Source organism: Rattus norvegicus, chromosome 2, assembly GCF_036323735.1.
Source record: "Rattus norvegicus strain BN/NHsdMcwi chromosome 2, GRCr8, whole genome shotgun sequence".
Lineage (NCBI taxonomy): Eukaryota > Metazoa > Chordata > Mammalia > Rodentia > Muridae > Rattus > Rattus norvegicus.
This window is the reverse complement of record NC_086020.1, coordinates 116,647,734-116,667,280: the sequence shown is the minus strand read 5'-3', so window position 1 is coordinate 116,667,280 and position 19,547 is coordinate 116,647,734. Positions and strand designations below refer to the sequence as shown.

At 43.1% G+C, this 19,547-nt stretch overlaps 1 protein-coding gene across 4 annotated transcripts in view; it reads right to left on the bottom strand.

The window, feature by feature from the left end:
• The window catches only part of Kcnmb2 (potassium calcium-activated channel subfamily M regulatory beta subunit 2), a 305,376-nt gene that overhangs the window by 236,606 nt on the left and 49,223 nt on the right, over positions 1–19,547 (bottom strand). Inside the window, exon 1 of one of the 4 annotated variants that reach the window (XM_063281560.1) lies at positions 17,331–17,986. The exons of the other annotated variants lie outside the window; for them this stretch is intronic. Within the exon in view, the coding sequence (XP_063137630.1) occupies positions 17,331–17,350 (20 nt within the window). The 5' untranslated portion in view covers positions 17,351–17,986. Of the gene's footprint in view, positions 1–17,330; positions 17,987–19,547 lie in introns of those variants that run through there. 4 annotated transcript variants of the gene reach the window in all.

Here is a 19,547-nt window from a genome sequence, read left to right as displayed (position 1 = left end):
GAGTATTCTGTCATAAATGGGATATATTTATCACACCTCTCCCTTCAAGACTCAGGGTCCTCCGTGGAAGAGAAGATGGAATGATTGTAAGATGTGGAGGTGGTCAGTGACTCCAAGGAAGTGCTGTGTCCCAGATGCAACAGGACCGATGGGTGTCACACTTTATAAACCTGCTTCAATTGCTCTTGCAGCACATTTTCTGGATTATATGCTACTCGGTTAACCTGCTTGGCAGGATTTTCTGTATTTTGAAGTGAATTTTATAGTTTACTTCAACGACATCTGATTTTGTTCTTCATGGTCCTGGGCTACTTACACACTGCACTCCAGGTGCAGGTCATCTTTATAGTCTATCCTCTGCCCCGCTACAGTGCTTACGCCGAATAGTCTCCCTCTCTGCTCAGTCCCAGATATGAGCCCATTGAGCACAGGCAGACAGTGAGAGACAGGGTATCCCACAAACAAAGAAGTGAGCAGAACCAACCAGACTACACAGCCTCTGCTGTCACTACTGGCCTGGTCTGGTTCTGCTTTCCTCCATGTAAGAACTCTCAGTTCAGGCCATCGAGAGTGGGTTGCCAGCAGTCTTCTCTTTAGACCAATGTAAGGGCAATGCCTGTCTCACTGACTAGGTTTCCTGGCTGCTTTCCCATAGAATGACATTTTAAAATGTGTCCCCTGAACATAAAATTAAGGCACTTGAGCCAGAGAATCAGCAGTGAAATGTTCAATTCTGATAGATTTTCCTCTGCATAAAATATGTCACCACTGTGCTGGTGCTGTCCAGGTCATCTCTACTACCATTTTCCCACAATGCTTTGCTCTCCCAGAGGTCCCAGTCTTCCAAGTTTCTAAACTTACAGATTTCTGGGCCTCTCTAATCTTCTCTGTGGTATTCTGGAAGGACTCTCTCTCTCTCTTGGACACTTGGATTTCTTTTTATGCTTTCTTTTTACCCATTCATCAAATTATTCCCGCCACCCCAAGATATAGTTCCACAGAGGATTAAGCCCCACTTTTGTGGACTCATTCCCACATCTTCAGGCTCTGTGACATTATTGAATGTCACCAGGACCTTAACCTGTATCTCTGTCCTTTAGCACCTACTTTAAGGGGTAGTTAGTTGATAAAGTTGAAGCAACTGATTATTATTTTGTACCCAGGAACTGATAAGCAGTGCCCTCAGACCCAGTGTCATTTCTGGCCCAAATATACTCACCCCTTTCTGTCTTCCTTTAGTTGGTAACACAGTCCTTCTGCTTCCACATTCCAGACAACTAGTCATCCTCTTAAATGTCATCATTGAAGATGGTCAGAAAAATGGCCTTACCCATTCCCTATCACCTCTCTCAGCTTCTTTGCCTTCTGTATCGATGGTCCTCAGTATCCATCCCAGAATGGCTGTGTCAGCCTCAAAGAAAAGCTTGCCAAACGTGTTCTCCAGCTGCTTGCACTTTGATTCTATAGCTGGCTTTGGTGTTCTCTGAAGGGTTAGTCTCTTGCTACCCTCAGAGACTCAGTTTCTCCTACTCAGCTAAGCCCTCTTCCCAGCATATTGTCCCAGCACATTGTTGTTTCCCAAAACATGGCTTTCTTGTGTGCTGCCATCCCATTGCTTCTGTTCACCTGGAGACCCTGATCTTAGATCCTGTTCCACACAGTATGTGTAGATGCACCTCCCTTGGGGAGCCTCTTCCAGACTCTGTGACCTCTGTTTCTTGAACCCTCTTTGTTGTGATTCTCATACCCTGGCTGTAATAATAATCTTTGGGAATTCTCAGTGTTAGATAGATAGGTAGATATTGGTTGCCTGAAGGTCACTGAGGGCAAGATGCTTGCAAAACCAGGAACTAGAATTTTGGGACTTGGATTACTGATTGGAAGAATGGGATCTGAGCTTATCTATGGGCTGTGAGTGGAGACTTGACATTCTGAACTGCCCAGAAGTCATGGCGTTCCTATCTAGCAGAGGCTTTCCAGTCACAACAAAACAAAACAAAAACAAAACAAACAAAACAAAAAGTGAAGAGCTCATATCAGAGTTAATCCAAATGGGCCCTGTTGATCCCTGGTTTAGCTGGAAGAAGCTTCTAGAGTGTAGAAATAGTATGCAGTGTGCCTAGACATTAAGATCAGGCATGATGATCCCTTTGTCCACGGTCCACTCTCACCCTGGGTAGCACTCCACTTCATTCTACAATACACTCTGCCCACCTTCACACTACACTTTGTTCTTTTCATTCACAGAAGCCTGGGATCCAGGGAAGTCCAGATTGGAGTGCCAGGGACTTGAAGATTTGTTCAGAGCACCTTTTTCTATTCACTAACGATTTATTTGACTAAAACGGATCATTATATCAGGTTTGTCTCAGGCAAACAGCAGGTGTCCCCACCCCAGAGTAAACAGTTGGATTTTATCTTGTGTCACTCTGGCTGCATGCTACTTTCTATCCACAGGTTGTACCTGCTTTAGATGGGCAAGCTCTTCCACTTCTCCTAAACTCATACTTGGCCTCCCAGTCCGTTCCTTTGTATCACTGCTGAGCAGATGGATGGCTAGTTAAATTGGTAACCAGCTAGGGTGGAGATGAGGGAGTGAGCATCATCTTATCTTTCTTATACCCCTCCTTTTCTATAGCAAAATTGTCAGAAACTTGAGGGAAAATTATCCTAAATGCTTTTATAACACCAAGGGGTCGAGTTCAGTCTGACCTACAACCCTTTCAGTCAACAACTTACTCTATTCTATGCTGGGGCTGTTCAAAGTGGGTGGACAATTATTGGCTGCATATTTGCATAATGGCTTTCCTGTTGTTTCCTTTGTTCTTTCGTGACTCCTACTATTTGCTTGATAATGCCAGTGCAGGCTTCTAGACTCTGATAGGGACCCTCTCTGCTGATGTGTAAAACTTAGGGAAATTGCCTTCTTAATGAATAATGTAGAATTTATTGGTGCTACTGTAACTTTTGTATATCAAAGGAGATGAGGTTGTTCTCTACCCTTTTCACCCCATGACTGAAAAGGAGATCCCTAGGTGCATCTTAAAAGATGGTGGTCTTTCTACACCATTTATAGATTCAGTTGCCGAAAAGAACATCTGGTTCAAAGATTATGCTCTCCAGAAGTTGTGTGTTGTTTTCATAGAATCCAGGATCACCCACGGTAACAAAAGCATGGTGGTAGCAGCAAGGTGTAATCTTCAAGACTGCTCACTGTCTGCCTCTCTGATCTATCCCTTCCTGTCCTCGCTGTACTGCAGTCTCCACAGCTTCCCGTTCTCTCCAGGACAGTACATTGCCCCCTATCTCTCAGGAAGAAAATTCTTCATAGGACTTTGTTTAATAAAATAGATAAAGTTATTTTCCATAAGGGTACATTTCCTAAAGGGCAACGTTTACTTTCTATCGTCAGTGAATTTCCAAAGACATTTGCCATGTGATTCCACAGTTCCATTTCTCACATCATCACGTGTCCACAAGAATTAGAGGCCACCAACCAGACCCCACCAGAGCTCCCAGGGACTAAACCACCAACCAACGAGGGACCCATGGCTCTAGCCACATAAGTAGCAGAGGATGGCATTGTCTAGCACCAATAGAAGGAAAAGCCCTTGGTCCTGTGAAGGCTCATTTTTCCCAACGTAGGGGAGTGCCAGGACACTGAGTTTAGAGTGGGTGGGAGTGGGAGCGTCCTCATAGAAGCAGGGGGAGGGAGAGGAGTATGAGGGGGAAAGGGAAGAAAAGAAATGGAGATATTTATTAAGTGTCATAGTTTGATCATTGCATTCCCTGTAATATGTTGGATTATATTCCACCATCATATAAATAAAATTTCTAAATGCTGAGTTAATTTAAAAAAAATTAGAGGCAAATTTCGAAGCATGATCTGCAGACTCATTCACATTCCTAGTAACACTATTCATAATACTAAGGAGAAGAAGCAATCAGAGTTGACATCTGGGACAGATGATTAAAGATGTAATGATATGATTCATATATATATGATATATGATATACATGTGATATATGATATATATGTGGTATGTAATATATATGATATATATATTTTTGGAAACAAAAGTTTTATAACTATGGTAAAACCTCCATAGAACCCCCCACCCCAAGTTGATGAATCAGTTTAGACATTTACATCCCCTCTGGATGGGGTCAACCCGCCCCGTTTCTGCTTTCCTCCACCAGATCTCACATGTGCTGGACCAGTGTCTGTGAAGTACCCATCTCTGCACTGTGGGCTCAGTCTTAAACGTCCCTGCTCAGCACTGAAAAGTCCAACCTCAAGCCCTTCCTTTAACCAAGCAGACAGAGTTCTTGAGAAGGGCTCAGAGGATCTTCCTGATGTCCACCCATCTCCAAGTGTAAGATGTGGACAGGACTGGGAGCAACTAACTGGCTGAGGGGAGAGGGTACAGGCTGCTGACCTGACAAACAGATCTCATTCTTCCCTGGTCATGCTGAACTTGAACATGGCCCCACACCGCAGAACACGAGTGTGGCCATGCGCTCAGTACTTCCTGCTTCTCAGGCTGTTGCCGCTGGCTCTGTCACTTCCTGTTCTAACCCTGACAGACTGAACTCACAGTATCTGCCTCTACCGCTCAGATGTCACTGTTGCGTGTTGTTCTCTTCCCCTCCCTGTGTCCTGATCATTCAAGCACTGCAACCACAAGTTTCTCTTTTGTCTCCTTCACTGGTGTCTGCTTCATCATTGATGTGTAGCCTTGAGGTAGAGTTCCTTCTCAGATGAATGCACGAATGAAAGCTAGTGAACAAAATACCTACTAGAAAATCTGGACGCCCTATCTTCACAAAACAATCCACATTTCCTGAGGCTACAAACTCCTCTTCTCTCTCTCTCTCTCTCTCTCTCTCTCTCTCTCTCTCTCTCTCTCTCTCTCTTCTCTTGCTTTTTGAGACCGAGTTGCCTGTAATCCTCCCTTGACCTTGAATTCACCATATAGCTGAGGATGACCTTGAACTTTTGGTCCTCGAGCCTCTACTTCCCAAGTAGGATTAGAGGTGTGCACCATCAGGCCTGGCTTATATGTCGCTGTAGGTGGAAGCCGTGACTTTGTGCATGCTGTGCGAGCACTGCACTTCACTGAGTCACGTCCCCAGCCCCCATGGTTTGTTTTCCTTGCTATTCCTTTTCCTCTAATATTTTCACGCAAAGGGAGTGCAGGGATTATAAACAGACCCAGTTTCACTAGTGTAGCTCTGTCAGAAAGGGGGAGATGAAAGCCAGCATCTAAAAACCTTGCCTGGAACCATGTCAATCACAGAGCGTGGCAGGAAAAGGAGCCCTGAGCATCCCATTTAAGATATTTATGAGAAATTAGTGACGCGCCATACTCCAGTACCCGCAGTGTTTCTGAATGCAGCACACGGTGACGGGTCTGTCCTATCAGAGAATCAGCAAGCAGAAACAACCATGTGACTCTGTCCTCACCTCCTGCCTTGCATGCCAATCTTATCATGATAGAAACTTTCCTTCAGGTGATTCAATGGAGCCTGCGGAAACTCTATTGCCCAGATGGTGTGGGAGAGGAAGTTACGAGAAGGCTGACACTTAGAAACAAGCTTCCCTTGTCTAGTAACTGTGGCCTGTGGATCATTTTCCCCTAAACTATACTGGGGTAATAGTATAGTTATTGAGATACCCATCAGTACCTTTTCCTAATTAACATAATAGTCTGAGAGGCTCCACAACTCAAGTGATTAGGCAAAGCAATGATTTCCAAGGGGCGGAGAAGCAACTTAGGAAGTGATGGGGTCCGCTGCGGACATAAGAAGTGACAGTTCGAATGGAGACTCTAAAGCTCTCCTAGGAGACCTGTTCAGGGCAGGCAGCTTAAGACTGAGACAAGCTCTTATTCTCTGAGTCTCCCTGATGTGAGGCACTCACTGGAGAGTGTCAGGCAGCAATATCTATAGTTCTCAAGATGGAGCCCACCCCCTAGTTTCTTTTTCCTCAGCCATATGCTGTCCACGTGATGTCTTAGTTTGAGGTAAGGGAGGAGTGTGTTAACTAGACAAGGTTCTCTATGAAGTCTCATCTTTTGATTTGAGCACAAATATATGGAATCTACTTGTACCAGACCTAGTGTCTGAAACAGAATCCAACATTTTGCCTGCTAAATATACAGAGGCTCTTTTGACTGTAGTCACTAATATACCTGGTTCATCCTGGCCTTCACTAACTGTAGAAAGGACTTGTAATTTCCACAGCGGTTATGGTAGGGCTGTGGGACAGAGGGAGGAGAAGACCAGGGAAAGTTTGAAGCTTTAAGGACAGTAAGGAAACAGTCAAACTCTGCCAGGGAGAGGACCGGAAAACAGGCCAGAGTTTGGCTTCTTTTTGTTACCATTTTATGTAGAGCAGGGTGGGGCTAAGGAGAGGAGATGGTAGTACTGCTGGGGAAGAACGTGGCCTAGAGCTTTCAACAGGCTTGAATTCATACTTCAACCCCTCAAGGTTTTTCTTTTTACATGAAACATTATTTCAGGGGTTGTAGATGTAGTGCCATTGGTATAATGTCTGCTCAAAGCCCTGGTGCCATTCCCAGCACCACACAAACCAGCCTGGCTGGTGTATGCCTGAAATCACAGCCTTTGTGAGGTACGAGTAAGGGAGCTTGACATACAAGTTTATCTTCAGCTACATAGTGAGACTGAAACCAGCCTGGATATATGAGACTCTCTCTTTTTATCTGTCTGTCTCTGTCTCTGTGTGTCTGTCTGTCTGTCTCTCTCTCTCTCTCTCTACACACACACACACACACACACACACACACACACACACACACACACACACACTTCATTCTGAACTTGTTTCCTCATTTGAAAGAAGAAAGATAATTTCCTGGGGGAATAGATCAGATACAAGTGGTTCTCAACATTCCTAATGCTGTGACTTTTTAGTACAGTTCCTTATGTTGTGGTGACCCCAACCATAAAATTACTTTTGTTGCTACCTCATAACTGTAAGTTTGCTACTATTATGAAGCATAGTATCTGTATTTTACAATGGTGTTAGGCAATCGCTATGAAAGTGTCATCCAACCCCAAAGGGGTTGTGACCCACGGCTTGAAAATCACTGAGCTAGGCAATGTAGGCAAAGGGCAAGAGCAAATGAATATAAAATTGATAAGGTTTTCTCAATAACCCAGAGCCTAGCATTAGGTGGAGTTCGAGAACTCAACAGAAGATGAGGAAGAAAGATTGTAGGAATCAGAGGGGTTGAGGATACCAGGAGAACATGACCCATGGAATGAATTATTCAGGGCTCATTGGGGCTCACAGAGACTGAAGTGACAACCTCAGAGCTAGGTCCTCTGAGTGTATGTTATGGTTGTGTAGCTTGGTATTCTTGTGAGACTCCTAACAGTAGAAGAGGAGCTGTCTCTCACTCTTTTGTCTGCTCTTGGGACCCTTCCCTCCTACTCAGTTGCCTCATTCAGTCTTGATATGAGGGTTTGAACCTAGTCTGATTGCAACATTTTATGTCAAGTTCAATTGATATCTCTGAAGACCTGCTCTTTTCTGACGGGAAAAGGAAGAAGAGTGGATCTAAGGGAGAGGGGAGGTAGTGTGAGGCTGGGAGGTGCGGAGAGAGGGGAAACTGTAGTTAGAATGCAATGTACGATAAAAAATTAAAGTTCTTATGATGTGTTATCCCTTCCCAAAGGCCTATTAGAGTCTGGATACATGGGTTCTGTGAATAGGTTCACCAACTTTTTTCACAAACTACAGGTAGTTAAGGGATGAAGATTTAACTTAAAGATGACTGTTAGTGTCTCCAAATCTACCCAGCCAAGTAAAAGCTCACTGCCAGCAAGGGCTGAGGAGGGACTGACCTGGCTGAGTAGGAGGTAAATCCGGATGCATTCACAGGGTTGGCGTGATCGCCCACTACACTACTCTCTTCTGGAGCATTTCTTTGGCATCTCAGATCCAGGTGATGATGCTTAACTCTGGGGCACACACAGATTTGCTGACCTTGTCTACGGTATTCTATGAGTACCATTTATTTTCTTAGTCTTCATTTTGAAATTGAAAAAATACCCTAAAGTTTATTGCCATAAAAACTTAGGTAAGGATGATCTCAGGCTCCTCAGAGAGGTGACAAACAGAAGTAGAGGGAACATTTGAGCTATCTCGGTTCTATCCACAGCAAACCATTTACCTCTCTAAATGTAGCTTCTGAAAACTTAAATCAGGCACTAAAGTGCATAACCTAGGGGTATGTGAGGTGACACACAAAGTCAAGGGATGTAGCGGGCAATGAAGCACATTAGAAACTGGAAGTCATTGTACGAAGATGTGAGGGGATTTTCCTGTGCTTGTTGGCTATGATAGCCATCTGAAGCTAGACAACTCCATCAGATTAGCGCATTGATTCTTTGTTCCCCTTTTGCAAATATATTACTACAAAGACACAGAATAGGAGGACATGAGTGATTGAATATTAGAAGAGACAATTGTATTTGCTATTCTACATTAACCTAATAAATAACTCTATTAACAGTGTGTCCTTGGAAATAAGAAGTGCCAACACATTTCCATAAGAGAAGATAGCGAACAATAAAATTCCTGGAATGGTACTGAGATCAGATCTTTGTGTTATTCACAGTTCACATTTGAATCTCCATCAGGATCATGCCTTCATTCATTTCACTCTTTAGTGGTTTATAATGTGCTAACATTTCTCTTCTCTATCTATATTCATAAATAATGCCTGCCTGTTGACAGCTCTCAAATTGAATTCTCTAGTTGTAAGCTCCCCCTCCAGCTCCTGACTCAGAGATATATCCACCTACCAGCTTCTTAGATGGCATCTCAAATCCAACACTCAGGGAAGGAACCAGCTTTGAATTTGTCAGTGTCCCGTGGAGCATCCTCTTCCTCTAACCCAAACAATGGCTACTCAGTTTTCCAGTTCTTTTACCCCAGACTCTGCCATCATCCTTGGCATCTTCTCATATCAGTACATTAGCAGACCCTGCCACCTCTGGCTTCAGAGTATTCACAGGATCTAGCAAGTTCCTATCAGTCTACTTCCCTCTCAGCATCTGCTTCTCACCATCTCTGCTGGCCACTCCGTCCTCTTCCCACCACCACCCCCGCTTCCTCGGCAACGCTTTGCTCCAGTTATTGCCACTTAACTCTTGATTGTTTTGCTTGCTCTGCCCTGGCTGTTCCCATCCCATGCTTCCCATCACACAAACATTCTGACTATCCAGAGGTGGTCCTAACGTCTAAGGCAGACCATGTCAGTACTCTCTTTTCCTCCCTCTGTGCACTTTCCAACTCAGCAAAGACATAAAGATCCACTAGAACTGCTCCGTGTGGTGTGTTGCATTCTGCATTATCTTATAATATTCTTCACTTAATTCTTGCCTCAGTGGCCTCCTGCCTATAGGCCAACCATGCTGGGCATTCTGGGTAAGGAGAAAGGAATGGTATCCTTGAAGTTGTTGGTCTCAAGGATAAATTTTGGTGGATGAGTGAGGAACATGGTGGATTAGCTTTAAAAGAAAAAAGACTTAGTCTCAGCCATTTAAAAGTAAATAGTCAAAACATGTCTAAAACTGTTGGGCTTTATCCAATAGATACGGATAGTCTATAAAGTGTTAAAGTGGTGTCAGAGGCAGGTTTTCATTTTAAGAATTTAGGTAGAAGGCGTACTGAGGAGGGTAAGAGAGCTGTTGGAGAATTGCACTATGATACAGCCAGAGAGACAGCGCCCGGGGGCCACTGATGGGTAGAGAGGATGGTTGAGAGCAATTCAGAAAGTATGGCATGCCACATTTGGTATACGTAGTCAAGATGAGAAGCAAGAGAGAGAGAGCGCTCTCACTGATCGAAACTTATAGAGCAGAATGATTCATTTCCAGCTGGTTCTCAATCAGTGGCTTGAAGTAAGTCCTTACAGTCAAGTATAGGTGTGTAACTTAGTCAGTGAAAAGACTCAGCCTTTCATGGCTGAGTCTTCCATTCCAAAGCAGACCTCCCTCCTATGTAGACGCTGTGCCACAGAGCTGTAGGTAAGAAATGCTTTCTTCTCCTGTCCCTGTAGGAGGAGGTGAGCTGGGTGCTATGGGGCTTCTCAATGGCTTGCTCGTTTTATTAGGCATTTTTTTTCATTTTTTGGTACTTGTTCCCAGATGTATCATTTTCCATTTCACACCCCATAAATATGTACATAAATATTTTAAGAGTTTCTGACTCTGCAGGTTGGATATGTACAATATAATGGATAATAGCTCACACTGAAAAGTACCCAGGTAATAAATTGCTCTGTTCTCCAAGTTTAAATTAATCTCAAACTCAAGAGTAGTTTGGTATGGTTAGCAGACTTTAGTCACAACAGCCAACCCAATATTAGAGTCTCCATTTCCCTTCCTCCTTCTACTCCTCCATGCCTTCACCCTCATCCCCATTGTTATCCCCTCCCTCCTTCTCCTCCATTTTGAGGCAAGTTTTTATTCTGTAGCCTAGACTGGCCTGGATCTCACTAGGTAGCCTTTAAACTCACAGCATTCCTATTGCCTTAGACTCTTAAGTGCTGGCATTACAAATTTGAATTACCACATCCAACCCATTTTATTTTATTTATTTACTGTTTTATTTTGGTGCTGAGGATTGAACCCAGGTCTTTGTGCATACAGACAAGAGCTCTAGCCCTGAGCTAGGACTCCAGCCTTCCATTTCATTTTAAAAATGAAATTGCATGGTGAATGGACTCATCGGAGCCCAATTCCTTGGAAGGTGAAAACATTTAGAATCCATAAATGGTGATTTTTAAGGCTATGTTACAGCAAAGTTGTCTCACACACACAAAGAAAAGATGGTTGGCAGGCTCTCCAAGCCCTGTGTAAGCTCCACAAGCCCCGGGGAGTAAGCTGAGAAACACAGCTGCTTCCTAGCCTTTTGAACAGAGATGAGAATTCAGTACAAACCTGCACTTCACAAAACCATCACCCTGCCAGGCTGCTGATGTGAATGGTCCGGATACTGTACTCCAAGAATAATTTAAATAGAACAAAACATCTTGCCAAAGACAATAAATTTATTAAAACAGAGTCTTATCATTTGGTGAAGTCTGTCTTGCTCAATGGAAGCAGCTTATAGTCCATCAGCGAGACTTCCATAACTAGTGCTGACCTCGTATAACTACAAGTCCAACTTGTCTTTCCTGCAATTTGAGTCAAATTCCCCTAACTTTGATGCATTTCACATATGCGTAGCTCTTCAAAGAATAGAAAATGAGCATAAATAGCAAATGGCGCCTTTGTCCTGGGTGAGCCTCTGCCTCATGAAGCAGGCATAGCCACTCTCCTGGCAAAGCAGAGGTTCTGCTGTGTGACATTTGTATCTAGGTAGGATTTTGCTTTCTCACACTCTGAAACTATGTGGTAAGTCTCCATCTTCTGAGGCCTTTTGTAGGAGGAGAGCTAGATTGGGAGATTATATATCGTGTAGCAGAAACTTCATGCATAGTGCTGCTGTCACTTTAAGACAACTCAGGCTCTCTATAAAAGTGGTTACTAAAATCAAAGAAGACAGATCCATGGAAAACAATGTCTGTTTCTGACAATAGGGTGTATGAGGACAGATATTCTTTTAGCCTTGGTTGAAAAGATACAAAATCGATTATTTTTTTTTAAATTGCATAGGGGTGAAACAGAATCCAGGAATCAGTAAATCTATTATTTTTTAGCAGAAAAAAAAAAAAAAAACAAGTGGCAAAATCCCTTTCCCCCAGTTTTCTGTAGAACCTCCAACTACAAAGTGATAAAGACAGAGTTGCCATGGGACGCTGGCAGGGCGGAGGAAAATTGGTTTCTGTCTTTTCAACCTGCAGTCAGAGGCACCGGAGGGCAGAGCTTCACTGGACAGCCATGTGGAGGCTTAGCCCTCCATTTAAAGAGCAGCAACCATGTACACAAAGCAGGGGAATTGCCGACAGTCCAGAAAGGTTTGCCAGAGCCTGGGGACAGGTTGCCCAGCTGCCTGCATCTGGCCAAGAGATTTCATCAGTCCTGTTACCAGACATGGAACCAGGCGGCAAACAGAGCAGGTGCAGGGTCCTGATCCTACTGGACAGGTTCCAGATTTCATTCTAACCCTTCTCGACAGGATGGACCGAGTAGGAAGGGACATATGGACTTGTGGAAAACTCACCAGAATATGACTTTGGTAAATGAATTACTCCATGTTAGCATATGCCATTGAAACAAAGCAAACAAAATGAAATATACCCCTCCCCCTAAAAATAGACCCAACAAAATCCCAGGTAAAATTCAGAAGCAACTTGTTGCCAGTCACTAGTATTTCATGCTTTGTGGTTTTAGTGGCTCAGGACTCATGCAACATCACAGAGTACTTTGAAATAAAATTTGCCTTCTTTCTTTCAAACAGGGGCTAGAGGAATCTCCCTGTTTGGAAGTTAAACGACGCTCCAGGCCTGCTCAATGTTTCTACTGCAATGTGGTCCTGACCACATTTATAAATATTTAATAGCACTGACTGGCGTGGAGCCCACTATGTAGACCTGACAGCCCCCACTGGTGTGGAACCCACTGTGTAGCTCTGATGGACTGGAAATGCATGTGCCACCATGCTTGGAATAACTCTACTTTCAAAAGTCATCAGAATATCTATTGTATGAAAATAAGCTGGTTCAGAGTGCTGGAGTCAGACTTTCTGGGTAAGCACGTTTACTAACTAGAAGCTGTGTGGCTCTAGGTACACTTCTCACCTACTCTATGCATACAGGTCCTGACAGGCACATGAAAGGCCTCAGTGAATGCTACTATTTGCCCATAATGGATGGTACTTTCCCTTAACTGTTTAGAGAAAATTTAACGATATCTAAACTGTGATGTTACAGAAGGTATAGATACAATGAAGAAAACAATAACTGCTTTAAAGCCTGAGCTAAAATTTTTGACAAGTTCATCTCCTTCCTAACATCAGTGTCAACCTGAGCCTTGACAATGAGTAAAATACTTTGTTCATGAAAAAGAGAGAAAGGGGAATGGGCAGACAGGTTTCTTTCACAGATTCTTCTAGAAAATATTCACTTCCCCTTCTTTCTTAACTGACCAGTGGTCACTGTGACCTCTTGTATGGAATGGGAAGAAGAAAGAAGGGAGGGGTGAGGAAGATGAGTGACAGTGACCAGATGGAAGTCTCTGCTTGGCCTCTCGGGCCTCAGGGATGACACTTCAGTCTCATGCCAGCTCCCCTCACCAGCACACCTGCAACAGGAGTGGTGAGAATATTGATAGAAAATCAGATCTCATGGTGTTGCAAGTTTATATAAGGTTGTGGGCACAGAGGAGGCTGTGTGTGTGTGTGTGTGTGTGTGTGTGTGTGTGTGTGTGTGTGTGTGTGTGTGTGTGGTTGTGGGTGAGGTTGTGGGGTATAGACAACCATCCCAGAATGAGCCATTTGGACTGTTATGACTTCCTTTAGGGACTCGCAGGATGGATACAGCCCTGCCACGTCACTCACTTCAGGCGGTCAATTAGTATGGATGTGTGTATGGCTGGCCTAGCCATGGGTTATAGAACCCCTGGCATGGACAGGCCTTCCCTATGGCTTCCTAGAGTCTCTTCTCAGCTATGAAAGGATTCTGCCCAGGCCTGGGCTGAGAGTTGTTTGTGGTCTATATCCATATAGTTAGCCTGCCATGTTTGAGACATCAGGGCCGTCCACAGAGATGTTCAGGTATGGCGTGGAGACAGATTTATTCAATTGCTATAAACTGCTGTGTTGGTTGTGGGAACATGCAGACTCAAACTTATTAGCAAAATCTGATGACTTTTCCCAGACCCTACATGGGAAACTTGGGCTCTAGAAATGAGGCATTCAGCTGCTTGGGACTGAAAAGTAGGAGAGCTACTGGGATGCTGGAGTGAGGTATCTTTACATTTGCACCGCATTAGTGCTTTAAATTGAGCTCTTATTTTGATAAACTTGCCTCCTTCTTGCTTAGAGTCTTTCTTAAGGCTCTGGAAGATGGCTTTCAGGAAAAATCCTGATGGCTAGTGTGGTGACAATTCAGCAAGTGATTGCTTTGCGAGTGTGAGGACCTGGCTTGAGTCCCTAGGACCCTTGGTTGTATTGTTTGTTAGTTCTTGGTTTTTTTGGTTTGGAAAGAGTGCCAAGTCAATGAGAGAGCGTGCCTCAAAAATCAGTACAGGTGGTACCTGGGAAATGGCAGATTATCCTCTGGTCACTACGTGTGTGTGTGTGTGTGTGTGTGTGTGTGTGTGTGTGTGTGTGTGTGTTCACATGGGAGGGGGAGAGAGATTTAACTCTGATATGTGCCTGCAGGAATTTGCTAAATTCCTCTAGAAGCCATAAGGCCACTTAATAGTTGTGTGAGCTGAGTATCTGTCAGCTGATGAGCATGTTCAGATCCCTTGCTATAGGCCTTACATCCACTATCTCATAAATTACAAGAAGCCTCTGAGTGGCTCTTCATGTTTTACTCATGAGGCTCCTGAGACTCAGGGACCTGCTCTTATTACCAGAGGTTCTGTAAAGTCATGTGGAATGGAAAGCTTAGTCTCAGTGGGTATGGAGCAAAAGTTCTAACAGCTGTTAGTATAGCTGTGAGGAATGAATGTGTGTATACATGTATGTCTGCGTGTGCAACATAACATGTGTGTGCATATGTATGACAGCTAAACACAACTTAAATGGTCTAGCTATCATCTATCTATGTATCTATGTATCTATCATCTATCTATCCATCCATCCATCTATCTAAACCTATCACTATATTTCTTTCTTTCATCCAGACACCCATCCATCCACCCATCCATATACCCATCCATCTTCTATTTATCCATCTATCCCTTATATATGCTTGTGTATGTGCATGCTAGATAGGATTCATTTTGTCAATGGCATTATCCTCATGGAGATTTCTTTCTATAGAGACCATCTTGCTTCTTTAGAGGAATATGTGTATCTAAGGAAGCCAAGTGGTAAATGGAGATGTGTCTTCTGAGACTTGTCTGTATACTCCCAGGGCACAGGTCTAGTTATTCCTCAATATTTTCTCATCCAAGGTTCCTGCACATTGCCTAGCCTGTGTTAAGTGCTAAGACTCTTCTGTGTTGTGCTTAATAATGGTGGCAGGCCTTTAAGTCTTATCTCCATTATCATTAATAGCTGGAATGAGAGGGTTTTCCCCATGAGGATCTTTCCTTACCAGCCAGACTGTTCAAGGCAAAGATCAGCAAGGTCAAGTTTATGTCCACTGGCCTGGAACTTGATAATGTACACAGCAAATGGCTATCACCCGAGTAAGTGTAAGGCCAAGCAGAACACCCTGGACATCTCAAGACAGATGAGCTAACCCTCCGAATCCTGTTCTTCCATGAAAAACAGGCCTTAACTTTCAAGAGTCTTTCTTGTGCTTTTCTCCCAAAATTTTCCCAGCCTTAGCATATTCTGCAGTATTGATTATGGACTAATCTGCTTAAAAACAGACTAACGTAGGTATATAGGAAAGAGTTTTCTTGGACCATATAGCTTACTAGTTAAAGTTACCATACACATGATGTAACAGAGAGATAAATACAGACCAGGGGAACAGACAGGATAAGGCAATGTCTTCTGCTATGCTACCATAAGGCATGGGATAGGACAATACCCTCTGCTATGCTGCTCTCTTGCACGACTGATGCGACATTTCACATCAGTGAAGGAAGAAGGGAACATTGTAAGATATATGTTTGGAGAAAATAAAGACTGCCTTCTCCTGAAGGACCCAAAATAAAATCCATGTGAAGTAGATTTTAAGGCATAAAAATACATAGTACTGAAAAAGATATAGGAGAGTCATTTTAAGTTTGTCAACAGACCCAGAAACCGTGGGGGAAGAGATTGGCATATTTTGCTGCAAACATAAGGAAGATGATATAGTACCTAGTTAAGTATAGGGAAAATAATTCAATAGTATGTTCGCAATAGTACATCTAGTAGGCACAACTCGGAGAATGAAGGATACATGTTGCTTGGACTATTAAAAAAAAAGACTATGGAAAAGAAACATGTCTGGAGGAAGACTGGAGAATTCATCATGCCCATTGCCTCTATTCTTACCCATTCATCTCTCTGTCTGGAAACAGTGTGGATCCTCCATGGGCTTCTGATTTTCATGTGCACGAGTGCTGTTTCTTTTACTCCCAGAGACTATCTCGTCTCTGTTACCTTGCTTCTAGAAAGTCTTCGTCCCCAAACCCGCTCCTTTCTTCTGACGGACAATAAGAGGTTGCCTTTAAAAACTGACTTTTAAATACCTATGGCCATTAGGAGGCGAACTGCAAGCCACTTAGCCTCTCTGGCATGTGTGATCCATGACCATAATTACTGTTTTCTGCTTTTATTTTTCTTGCCTTGATAATGGCATATCAAAAATATTTTATAATATGATCTTTGCTGATATTTACAGCTGGAATTATTTTCATCTTGCATTTAGAATAGGAGAAAGTCAGGGCAAGGACCTGCATGGACCCTTTAGCTCTTTTCGTCAATTCTCCCACCCTAAACTTGAACGGCCTCCACAAAATCCCCTTCTCCTCCATTAAGATGATTGCTACAGTCATCCCAACTTGTGTGCATAAAGCAGAAAACAGAGAGCAGGGCAGACAAACAGCAAGAAGGTGAAAGAAAACAAGCTCCTCACTCTGAGCTCCACACTCCTCATGGTGTTCCTATACCACTCTGCCATACAGGAAAAAAAAAAAGTCCATTACAGATTGTTTTATACGAGGCTTTGCTGCCTGAGTAGAACTCATACTCTGCCACGCACACTAATAAACTTACGTGGCAATGTTAGAACATTTATGTGAAAGAATTATGCCTAAATTATCAGCTCATATTATCATATAAATAATTGCTGTTGCCTTCCATCCCAGGGGTGTTATAATCTCTAATAAAGCAGTTTATACTGGCTTTAAGTGAAACGACAGCGCCCTAGAAAACTAACATTATATTGCTTTAATAATAAAGAAGCGAAGTTTCTCAGGCAGCTCTTACTGACTCCCCAGCTCTCTGGATCAGATCCAGGCCAGACTACATCTAGGAGGAAAAAGCAATTGACTGACCCTGGATGAGGTGTTGTTTGAACTAATGCAGCCTCCACACATTCAGAGACCACACGTTCAGGTGACAGGCTGGACTCTGTCTTCAGCCTCCTACTCTGTCTTCTTCCCAACCCCACAACCTCCTCCTACAGGAATTCAAGTCTCTACAAGAGAAAAGAAACAGAAGGCAATGGTCCTACCTTTGGTGCGGGGTGGCCATGATATGGACAGTTAGAAGTTGTCTAGTCTACTGAAAGGGCTGGCTAATACAAGGCGTGGGTTTGAATAAGGCAGATTGGCTGTGCGCAAACAAAGAAGAAATGACCTGAGGGGAGGAAACATCTTTACAAATGCCACATTGGGTCACGTGGAACAGAAGAGCCACTGAAAGTCGAGTTTGTTCAAGTACATTACGATCATGCTGTGTGCACTAAGTTCTGCTGGAGTCTCAAACCACAAGCACTTTCAGAGTTGATAATTGCCCAGAGAGATGATCTCCTTTCTGTTCACTGAGATCTAAGAGAGGGAAAGATGATCCTGTCCAGAGAGTTTTAATTTGCTTGAGAGCCTTAATCAGATAATAATGTTCTCCCCCTGTGGACCCTTCTCTCAGTCTGTCAAAAGGAGCCCAGCTGCTAAAGCTAAAAACACTTGAGGACAGACACTCCCTGTTAGTAAGGAGAGCATTGTAGACAGGCAGTCCAAGTATGTCCGTGCACATGGCTGTGCCTCAGAGAGTTTCTGTTGCCCTTGCACAAAGTGGAGGGGGGGCTGTTGAGATCTGTGCCAATGAGAAAGAACAAGTGTAACAATTAACTCACCCTATTGTCCAGAGAGTAAGTTTGGATGGGAGATGGTGTGTGTGTGTGGCGGGGGGGGGGGGGGGGGGGGACTGGGAAGAGTATCTTTCAAGTGCAGAATAAACACTGCCCAGAGCAAAGTGTTCTGCATTGTTACTAAGTGAGCCTCATCCATCTGGTCTAGTCTGCAAATGGGAAACTCTTCTAATCCTTCTGCCTCTGCCAAGGAATTTCATGCTGAGCAGTGGATGCCTGGGGTTTGGGGTGGGGTGGGGGATGTGTCACAAGATACTGCCAGTCATTGAAATATAATGGCTGCGTCCCCCTGCAAAGAGTTATCTCCATCATCACCTTCTTGCAGCAGATTAATGTAGTACCACCGACTACAGTGACGTGTGCTATCTCTGTATCCTTAGTTGGACAAGACAAACTGTCTATAAAACAGCATCACTTCTGGCTGGATAACTCATTTCAACCTAGCTTTTCTAGTCATGGTTTAGTTGGGACTTCACGGAACTCAGTTTCACCCAACTATTATGTCACCTCCACAGTGGAAGACCCATAATCTCTGTTGAGTATCTGCCATGCAACAAAGGAACCATGAACTCTGGCCATTCCTTCTCTCCTGTTTCTGATTTCTGTGTGTTGTTATCCTTCAAAAGATCCATCCTGTGAGGAGTAGAGCAGACAGCACTCCCCTACCGTGAGGGTTCTGGGCTTCAGAAAGTTCAGCAGCTATCAGGATCACATAGACAGAGAGTAGGCTGTAGCTGGGGGGAGGAGAACACCTTCTCTTTCCAAATTCCGTCCTCTTAAAGTCCAACCAAAAGAAAACCATCATTGGTTAAACACTTAGTAATTCAGTTGTATTGGAAACAAAGAGATTAAATTTCTAACCGAATATTCTAACCACAGAATATAATCTCCTGCTGCTAAATTAGATAATGTTTTTGGTAAATTCCCAGCCAAGAAGAGATTGGAAGTCAGTGTTATTAAGTTCCCTTTTCATATCTGTATAATTAAATTCTGGTTTAGACAAGAAAATAAAATTTGGCCTGTGATTAGTGTAGCCTAATGCAATTGCTTGCGTTTTTTTTTTTTTTTTTTTATGAAATACAGGTAGCAAGCAGATCACATTTCAAACAGCCAGTTATTCCATAAGCTTAATAGCAGTTTAATAGTGTTTTAAAATTTCCAATAGACATTCAATGCGAGGCATTAACTCCGAGTTACCCACTTACTTTTCAAGGAAATGTGTCCTTTTACTTAGTCACTTAGTATCCTAACGCACTCATGTTTCATAATTCAAAAGTTTCCCATTTTTTTCCTATAATCAACTGAATACATGAAGAAAGTAGGTTTCTCTTGAAAACAGACGTATGTCACTAAGTTCTCTTTTGTGAGTAGAAAACTAACCTAAGTTGTCTATTGTACTACTGGAGAATCTCAGAAAAGTTAACTAGTTTCTTTATGATTACACACAGTTTTGGTTTTTTGGTTTTGTTTTGTTTTTGCAATAAAGATAATGTTCTAACCAGAACCATTTTTGTGTAATCTTATTTTATAAATAAAATTGCTGTCTAGTTCTTATATGTAGTTCTGTGTATGTAAACAGAA